The sequence below is a fragment of the Pyxicephalus adspersus genome, chromosome 1 (genome assembly GCF_032062135.1).
Source record: "Pyxicephalus adspersus chromosome 1, UCB_Pads_2.0, whole genome shotgun sequence".
NCBI lineage: Eukaryota > Metazoa > Chordata > Amphibia > Anura > Pyxicephalidae > Pyxicephalus > Pyxicephalus adspersus.
Window position 1 is genome coordinate 38607431 of NC_092858.1, and position 9910 is coordinate 38617340.

A 9910-nucleotide genomic window follows, 5' to 3' on the forward strand; every position below is an offset into this window, starting at 1 on the left:
CGATCAGCGGGACCAGGTAAGAAGCCGACCGGCATCTTATGTTCCGCTGGCCGGCATCTTGTGTTCCGCCGGGCGGCGGAACAAAAGATGCCGGCCGGCATCTTACCGGTCCCGCTGGCACCCGGCGCTGGAGAGGGAGACCGACGGACGACGATGGACGGAGGACGACGCTGGAACACGAAAACGACGCTGGATGAGCACAGCGGGACCAGGTAAGTATGGATGCGACAAAAACTCGGGGTTAACCATCCTAGCCTTTTTTTTTTGCCCATACGAAGGTCGGGCTTAACGGCTAGGTGGTTAAAAAGTCACCAAAAAATATTTATGCTGCATGAATTTGGGATGTGGTACCATAAATATATCCCCCCATTTAAAAAACAAAAAGATATGCCATAGTTTGTAATTAAGTTATAAGATATTGTTAAAACAAGTAAAAGTAAAATATTTCCTAATGCACAAGAAGATGCAATTATTTATCAGACATGTGGAATATGACAATATGTACAGGAACCCAAAACAAAATAAAAGGGTGCTATCATTTTTGTCCATGCCATTGTCATTTTGGTATTATTTGAAATGTTCTGTTGTATCAAACTGTTAAAAGTCACTTTTTTAAATACAAAACACAAACCATAAGTGTTAAAAACTCAGTTTCAAGATATTTCAGTTGTGGATTGTTTTTGTGTAGACCAAAATAATTGTCCATGTATGTATATACACACACACACAAACATCTTAGGCCTTGCAGGAGGGAGATCTAGTGCTACTCAAATAAAGCTTTGTACTGCTTTGGGTTCACGGTATAGATTTTGCAGTATACAGAAATGAGAAAACATATGGAAGGCTTTGTGTAGGTCATAAACTAACAAATTTGTAGAAATGAAAATCTAAATCTGCAGTAATGTAAACTCTGAAATCATGTAACAACACACACACACACACACACACACACACACACACACACACACACTGGGATATTGTCATTTATTTTTTGTTAAAACACTAAAAATTTAAATGAACACAGATTTCTCAATTTCTGTAAAAATAATAATACATTATAAAACAAACCTGGTATTTTGTGGGCAATAAAAAGGGTTACATTTCAGTAACCCAGTCTCACGTTTGAATACAAATATAAACATTTTATCTTTGTGTATAATCTGACAATTTCAAACCTGGTATCCAGAAGGAGGTATGGAAATTTGCAGGGCCTAAACTCCAGCGCTAAGTTGTTACTGGTGAAATTTATTAGGCCAAGTCATCCACTAGTTTATTATCCATATATATTTAAAAAACAAAGGTAGAGTAGGACACCTTTGTTTTTGCAGTGGCAGGGATCAAACCAAAGAGAGATCCCCACCAAAGTCAGAGTAATGTGATCTAGCTCTGCAACATGAACAAGAAACTAAATAAATAAAAGCCATTTGTATTAATAAACCTCTCCTGGTTTGCACTAGGAGGTTGGGAACACATCTAATGCAAACACTCACTCCAACATGAAATTGTGATGAAGAAGATAGAAAGTTTCCAGAAAAATACCCATCCCACAGGGATGAAAAACTGGGTTCTCTTTACCACAGCAGGGTGGGGCTATATAGCCTGCTAACCTGTATGCCTGTGATAAAAAAAAATTGCATATTTTTGTAAATATGTTTACTAAAATCAAATACTTTCCTTATCTGATATCATCTTGGGGTTATCTTAGTGTATGGTTGATAAAAAAGCAGCATGTCAGGGTGACTTTTTTAACTAAAATAAAAATACCCTTATGTGGTATTGCAAAAGCATAAAACCCCTCCTTAGCTTCATGTGGTACAAATAAAGCAATGTGCAGTTAAAATTCATCTTTCACTGACATAGTTATCATCTGATTGGTTGTTATAAGTCTATTGATCATAATTGCAGGTCTGTGCAATAAATTTCTGAATTGGGCCATATAGTTTTCTAAATACTAGATAACTTCTCATATGTGCAGAAAAGCATTCAAAGTAAACAGTCAAAAGACTTTGTGAAGTGCTCTACTGCCAAAATATTACTAATTCTATTCAGCTTCTTTTTAGAAAGCACAGAACACAGGTTGTTTATCACTCTTTTCTATATAGCAGTTAAACAATACAGCAGTCACCAGCTTGCTGATTGATGAGGTTATGCCAATGCTCCTACCTCCTGTACAAATGTTTTGGAGGGGGGACTAAAATCATTATGCTGGCTGTAACGTTGTTCTGCCTTTTGCCAGTCTGATTTCTACTTTACAAGGGTTCACCATAAGATGAAGGTACCAATGATAGGATAATGCATTTCACCATTAAGGATTTTAGCAGCAACAACACAACTGGATAAAATGGTGTTTATCTATATCTCCTTTAGGTTCAATTTTAAAACTATAATCAGGTTTCATATTACTGGGCATACTTTCACTTTCTGGAATGTAATAAAAACATGTATGTTTAAAAACGACTGTGTTCAGTTCTGATACTGGGTAATGCTGTAGATGTTGATGTTATCCTCAGCATTTCCCCGAACAAGCTTTACATTAAAATGCTTCGGCAAGAAATCTTGGAAAAATTCCACAGTACCATGCTCTGCCCGCATTTTGGAAGAGAGGAATATGGTGGTGCTGGAACAAGAAAGGTGCTGCAATGTTTGGAGAAGGTAGTCATAGGTCTCCTTCAGATACACAATATCTGCCCCAATTACAAAGTCATAGTCCTGGGGAAATTTGGTCTGGTCGAGTCCCCAAGACAATGCACACACGTTAAGTGAATGACCATCTGGAACATTAGCAGCCACGTTTTTCTGAATCTGTGGAAGCGTATGTGGGAGGTCTGTCAGGGTCACATCACCACCTGCAAGAATAAGAAACATGACATATTATTTTAATTCATTATCTCTGAACTTAATGTCATTCTGAATGGTCTCTAATACAATGTTTATTTTTAATTTAAAAAGCCAGGTTTTGATGTGGACCATGACCACACATGAAGGAGCTCCGTGGCCTACAGAGCACTTTTTACAGCTGTGTGACCTGTGCACTTCATTGCTCTGCTGCCATATACACTGAATGAACAGGCAACACACCACTGGCAGTGATCGCAGTGCGTTGTAGCAACAGTCCACAACAAGCTTCTAAATTAATTAGCTGCCAGACAGCTGCTGTAGCTATATTCCCAAATCCATGTCCAGGTGTTAGATTGCCGATATCGGAAATTAATATTTGTGATCATCTCAGGTGAAAATCTAGAGTTTGTACAAACATCCCCCAACATCATCCTCATTGGCTTGTCCTACATCTCCTACAGCTGCCTGTACGTGCATTGCTTCTTCATTCCACTGTCACTGGAAAAGATCACTAGCAGGTTGTTTACAGCAATGATTACCGAGTGTTCAAAATAGTGAACAATATTTCTCCAATTTGCTGGAATAGGCTAGACTTTTGTTTATGTAGAAAAAAATCACAAAATCTATTTAAAGCTTGTGGTACTAACTCAATGCTTTTCCTGAGGTGTGCTTTTAGATTTAATCAATGGAGTAAACTAAACATGAGCCTAAAGGGGTTGGTATTGATCCTGTTGGAACAAGCAGATGTTTCCACTTTGGGAGACCTAATCACCTTGCCAATTTGGTTTCCAAGTATTAGGGAGTATGTGACTTCCTTTCAAGATGTAGTTCTCATGTCTAGTAGACAATTGCTGGGCCTAAATACTATCACAGAGGGGGCAATTTCATCATTGCAATGAGCTCTAATGTTGCTGACACCCGTATATTGCAATAACTAAGTAGCAGGGAATCATTGCAAAGAAGGGTATATCTAAGCCAGGGTGGGCTTTATACAGAAATGCTTGCTTCGCAAAGGAAGAACAAGGTACTTGAAAGTTCCCCTCAATTGTTGAAGTTTTTTGTTTCAGTATCCAGAAACAGAAGCAGGTAAGAATCTGTAATAAGACTATATACAATGCAAAAAAATGCTAAAAACTTTGCATTGTACCTTGATATTTCTGAAGAGGATTATTATCTCACAACAAAAGAAGTGTTTAACTTTAAATCTGTAAACTTCAATCCCACTTCAACTAAAGTACCTAAAAGAGAGTCTACCTAAATGCTGCTTTTACTCACCTAATTCATGCAATGTGCCGATCTCTTTTGTACAGTGTCCTTGTCATTGCTTACATCATGTGAATACTGCCCATGTCCAGGTCCTCTCCGGAAGAGGATACCATCAGTAAAAAGGGCTGCCTGGCATGGACACATGGAGTATTGGTGCCACATATCCGGAAGAGCACAAGCGAGGGACATGGATGGCAGATTCAGGAGAGTATGAAATGCTTCAGTAGGTATCTAAATACTTATGTAGTAAATGATTAGGTAGAGTTTAGTCTGTCAGCCTTTCATGATAGAACTAAGATACGAAGATCACATCAACAACTTGTTTACTTTTCTACACTAACTTCAAAATCAATTAACACAGACAGGCCTGCTAAAAGCTTAGTGCTGTCTGCCAGATGTCTGACCTGACACAACCTGTCTATTTAGAAAATTATTGCTGATCGAAAAAATAACAGCTCATCCCAACAGCCTCTTGGAGGCAGCAAACAGCTCTCAATATCAGAGCCCAGTCATTAACAATGGATAATGCCACAATATCTCATATGTTTCCACCAACAAAGCACTCACTAGAAACATCTTCTTATTTAAGGTAACAATCCGTGGGTGTAATATGGATATACGCTTTTCTAGATAATTTAACTTTACTTCTTCTGTTGATCACGCAAGGAGAATCATCACAGCACTTGGAAGAACCATCCCTGCACCAGATGGATAATGTTCATGGGCCCTATTACTCGTACCAAACAAGAAGATGCCTGTTAAGGCTTTTAAAAGAGTAAAATTAAAAAAAATGAAAAGTCAAAAAACAAACGTATTTTTAGCTAAGTGCCTCTTAAATTTCTTATCCACCCATCAGTAGGATCTAGAGAAAAAAAAAACACAGCTTTATACTTTTTAAACTTTTCTTCTTGTGTTGCACTAGGCTTGTGTAGTTATGCTGGAGAATCCTACTAATAAAAGCTACTGGGAATTATTTTCTGTACTGAGATATAAGGAATTTAGAAACATTTTACATGTAGCAGACTTTTGTTCTTCAGTGCACATCCCTATTCTTGAGCTTGACATTTACTGTAATAAGAGCTGAAGATTCTGTTCCTGCCAGCCTTAGCAATTACTTTACCCAAAGAGGCATACTTTCTTTTAGATGGGCAGTGATGTTTTCAATCACCTTGCAGCATTTCTGATAACATGCATAACCCCTATCAAATACTCTGGGGTATGTTTCTAAAGAATAAGCACCATGAGTCATTAAAATAAATTGATTGTTAATCTGTGTGAACTGAGAGGCAAATGTAGTTGAAAACACATTTGTAGTTTACAGTTGTAGTGTCAAAATCTGGAAAAAATTATTATGTAACTGGAGTCGGCAAAACGTATCAACTACACAGCTCTGTTAAAAACTACCCTAGGATGGGCAAATGCACTTGAAACATTTTTAGTAGTAATTGGTGAATATACAGACAGCTTGATTTTAAAGTGGATCTGATTCTAGGTTTGTCCACTGGGTGGTGCAATATTCATTTTTAGGCATAATAAATACCAAAGTCATGCATCATGAGTGAAAACAAACAGTGCACTGCCTAGTGGACAGGTTGAGAATGACAGCCTCTTCTAAACCAAGGAGTTTGTTCATTCACTATGGTCTACTTAAGACCTCTCAGGTAAAGTACATTTGCCCATCTCAAATTGCACACAATTGTAAAACATGCACTTTCATTAAATAAATACTATGTGAATAGTTTAAAAATATTCTGTTTGGTTTAATGCAAAAAGTGGTGGAACAATCCAGCATCTGTATGTAAAAATACTGGATATTCTTATAACAAAACCTTATTTCACCTAAGCAATACCAAGAAAATAAAGAGTATACACTTTTGATAAACTACAAAACTGCCACGACAGATTGATTAATGGCTGATCGGAAATTTCCACTGTGCACTCCTATACAGGGAAGCATAGGAAAGTGCTGCTTGCTCTCCTCCATAGAACAGAACGGAGTTGTGTGTATAGTGTTCAATCATCTATCATTGGAATAAATCAGGAAAGATTGTTTCCAGTGACATCATCTGATTTCTATTTTAATTCTGTACAGCTTGAGCGGTACTAAATCCTCACCTAAACGCTTTCCAGCACAGGCCACCGCCATCTTTCTTCTTTTCTATTTCCTACAGGTGATCATGAACCATCTTGATTGCCCATGCCGGGATGATGTAACACCTGCACAGGTGTGCAGGAGTTTATTCATCCCTGGCACATGCAAGGAAAGCTGGGATTGCTGGGTTTCCTTGACAGCCAAAGCTGACTCTACACATGCTCCGATTTGGCGCAGGTAAGATGGTTTATTGCAGAATGATCACCTGTCCCTTTCTGCAATAATGACCTGTATGGTCATGGAAACTCAAAAGTGGAACTTTAGTATATGTCAACTTTTTTATGTTAAGTGAGATCAGACAGTAACCACTAAGCGTCAAGACATTTTTCTTTGGTTTAACTTACAGACGTACCTAGTAAAGATAGCAGAATCCCCACAACTCCCGTTCCAGCACCCAGCTCAATAATCTTCTTTCCTTTGAAGTTCAGTTTCTGCTCCTCAAAGTATGAGCACAGATTCAGAGCCTGAAATGCCAAATCAGCATATATTTATACAATGCCATAACTCATGACTCCAGGTGAACCTCACCCAAGTACACCAATGAACCAATGAGAAAGAATTAAAAATGGATCTAAATTATTATTATTACACAGTATTTATATAGCATCGACATAACACACAGCGCTTTACATAGTCCATAGTCATGTCACTAGCTGTCCCTCAAAGGAGCTCACAATCTAAAGTCCCTACCTCAGTCATATGTCTTTATCACAGTCTAAGGCCAACTTTTGGGGGAAACCAATTAACCTAGCTGGAAACTGGAGTACCTGGAGGAAACCCACACAAACACTGGGAGAACCTGCAAACTCCATGCAGATAGTGTCCTGGCTGAGATTCGAACCAGGGACCCAGTGCTGCAAAGGCTATATTATTTCATACTGAAAAATGCTCTATGGCATCCGACCCCAAGCAGTGCCCCATTCTGGGATTATAACCTGCCACTGCATAGACTTTCCAGCGACTGCTCTTTGAGAGACATCTGCCCTGTCTATGGTCAGGTTTGCACATTAACCCTTTGTGTGATTACACACAAAATACAATGGATTGTGATAAATAGAAACCATCAATCTCGAATGTTAATGTGGAACTAATCCAAATAAAAATCTGCTTCCAGGTAAGACCTATTTTGCAAAAGGGACAAGTGATGACTCTTTTAGTGTTGTATGGAGAGTTGCCCAGTAATAAATAGCAGTGCGTGATGCTATGTACACACATCAGATGACTCTCACTGATACAAATAGTCAGGCTCGTCTTCGGTGAGAATCTGAGTCGTTCATACATCTGACCTGATGGATCCATGAACAACAGACAGGAAAGGACCGCAATATAACTGAAGGGAGCACAGTGGGGTGCCGCTCACTCATTCACCCCTCTCAATAGAACAAAACAGTGCTGTGTGTACCCATTTGTACATCCGTCAGTCTTTTGTTGCTGAAAATGATCATCAAAGATGGTTTGCAGTGACAATAATTGAGCGTGTGTACGCAGCCTTATTAATGGCTGTGGGATCACTATGTACAATATTATGGCGCCGGAATAACACTATAGGATCAGGTATGTGTATGATGAATACCCAATACCAGCCACTGCTCCCCCAAGATCCCAGCCCGTGAGGAACCACGCAGCCCCCACTGCAAACTGAGAACCTCCATCATATTATGAGAAGAAAATCCTATTTATTCCAATAGAGAGGCCATTTAATAGGGCTCCTGATAGTCAGCCTCTCAATAGGGATGAATGTAATGCCAGGGTCTGGCTGGGAACGGTTGCTGTGACAATATGTGCGCAGCTCCCTCTGTGATAGGTGTGACTATAGTATTAGACTATAGGGGGCGCCGTGTATAATTCTGAGGTAACAATATACACGGCTCCCTTTGTTGGATGTGGTAGGGGCGATGAGGCGAGTATTAGACTATGGAGGTGCTGTGTATAATTCTAAGGTGATGGATGTACGGTTCCCCTCTGTACCTTCCACAGAGGATGTGGTAGATGTGATGAGGTATTAAACCATAGGGTGCATTGTATAAAACACTGAGGTAATATGTGTTCAGTTCCCCCCACTGGATCTGATAGGAGTGATGAGTGAATATTACACCAAAGGGGCCACTGTATAGAACACTGAGGTAATATGTGTTTGGTTCCCCTCAGTAGACTTGATATGAGTAATGAGTGAATATGACACCATAGGGGGCGCTGTGTAGAACACTGAGGTAATAGGTGTTCGGTTCCCCGGGTATTTGAGTGATGAGTGAATATGACACCATAGGGGGCGCTGTGTAGAACACTGAGGTAATAGGTGTTCGGTTCCCCGGGTATTTGAGTGATGAGTGAATATGACACCATAGGGGGCGCTGTGTAGAACACTGAGGTAATAGGTGTTCGGTTCCCCGGGTATTTGAGTGATGAGTGAATATGACACCATAGGGGGCGCTGTGTAGAATTCCACAGACATATCTGCCATTAAATAGCTTAGTACCTATATAAGCACGCAGACAATGGCAGGGAAGAGGCTGTGTACCATTGCCCTGCATCTCTCCCAGCTGCTTCCATGCCTGCCCTTCCCCCACACGGCCCCATACTCACAGCTTCCCACACCGGAGCCGCCACCCCGAGATTGGCTCCATAATGCTGGGTGATGCGTAGCCGCTGTCCGCAGAATTTATAGCAGCTCTCCTCGGTGTATGTGTCTGAGAAGAGAGAGTCCAGATACCGTGGCAGCACATCACTCAGGCCGCTCTCCTCCTCGCTGTACATGGCAGACGGATCAGTCCATGCTGCTTCCTGTTTGCAGCACGTCATAGAGCACCACGTGTATGCACAGAGCTGATTGGCTGTGTGCCAGGCCTGGGTCAGAATACACACATGTGCACCCCATAGATAATAACCCATCCTTTACCATAATTGAATACTTTCCATGAAACCAAGCCTTGCTGCATAGTCCACTCCCAAAAAAAATAACTGTCTAGGAGTGTGAGCAAGAGGTAGGAAAGGGTTAAGTGGTCTGAGGACTGTAGGGAGGGGTAGTACTAGCAGAGCTGAGGAGGGGGGCTTAAAAGAGCCAAAGTGTGAGGACCTTTTTCAGGATAGAAAGCATAGAGGGAAGACAGTGTTCTGTTTAGAGTAGGCAGCATGGAATCAGTTGTTGGTCACATGGCCCAGCTTAGGGCTTCAGCAGCTTCACAAGGTGGCTGCCACAGAGAGTAGGTGAGGCGGGTGAGGGTCTGCTGTCAGCCCCCCTGCAGCTAGGTTTGATAGGAGTGGTGAGTGAATATTTACAGCATAGGGGGCGCTGTGTAGAATTCCACAGACATATCTGCCATTAAATGGCTGCATATCTATATAAGCACACATTGAATGGCAGGGAAGAGGCTGTGTACCGTTGCCCATCACCCACCTGCTTCCATGCCTGCCCACCCCATACTCCAAAAATGATCAAATAAATGTCTAGTGAGGCCCGGAGATATAGACTTGTGGGAATCTGTGACAACATGGCAGAGGGATCAGTCCATGCTGCTTCCAGCACAAAGATTATTGTCCACGCTGACAGGCAAGTCCAGGTCACCTGTGCCTCCTTCTTGTTCACCTTCCTTGCAGCCCCCTGCTGCCAGCACCATCTCTAGATCCAACACTCTGTTTATTATTATTATTATTATT

At 40.9% G+C, this 9910-nt stretch overlaps 1 protein-coding gene across 1 annotated transcript; it reads right to left on the minus strand.

Annotated features, from left to right (window-relative positions):
• Window positions 1–967: 967 nt before the first annotated feature.
• Window positions 968–9137, minus strand: EEF1AKMT3 (EEF1A lysine methyltransferase 3). The gene is made up of 3 exons (XM_072407136.1): window positions 8840–9137; window positions 6609–6720; window positions 968–2846 (listed from the first exon to the last, which is right to left on the minus strand). The coding sequence occupies exons 1-3, from the start codon at window positions 9053–9055 to the stop codon at window positions 2464–2466; spliced, it is 711 nt and encodes a 236-aa protein (XP_072263237.1). The 5' UTR covers window positions 9056–9137; the 3' UTR covers window positions 968–2463.
• Window positions 9138–9910: the final 773 nt, after the last annotated feature.

Bases quoted from the DNA above. Each gene is read 5' to 3' on its own strand.
- EEF1AKMT3 (XM_072407136.1), bottom strand. From the start codon at position 9,055: ATGACGTGCTGCAAACAGGAAGCAGCATGGACTGATCCGTCTGCCATG. The intron at 6,721-8,839 runs GTGAGTATGGGG...TTGGCATTTCAG, and splicing joins CGGCTCCGGTGTGGGAAGCT to GCTCTGAATCTGTGCTCATA. The intron at 2,847-6,608 runs GTACGTCTGTAA...TTATTCTTGCAG, and splicing joins GATTCTGCTATCTTTACTAG to GTGGTGATGTGACCCTGACA.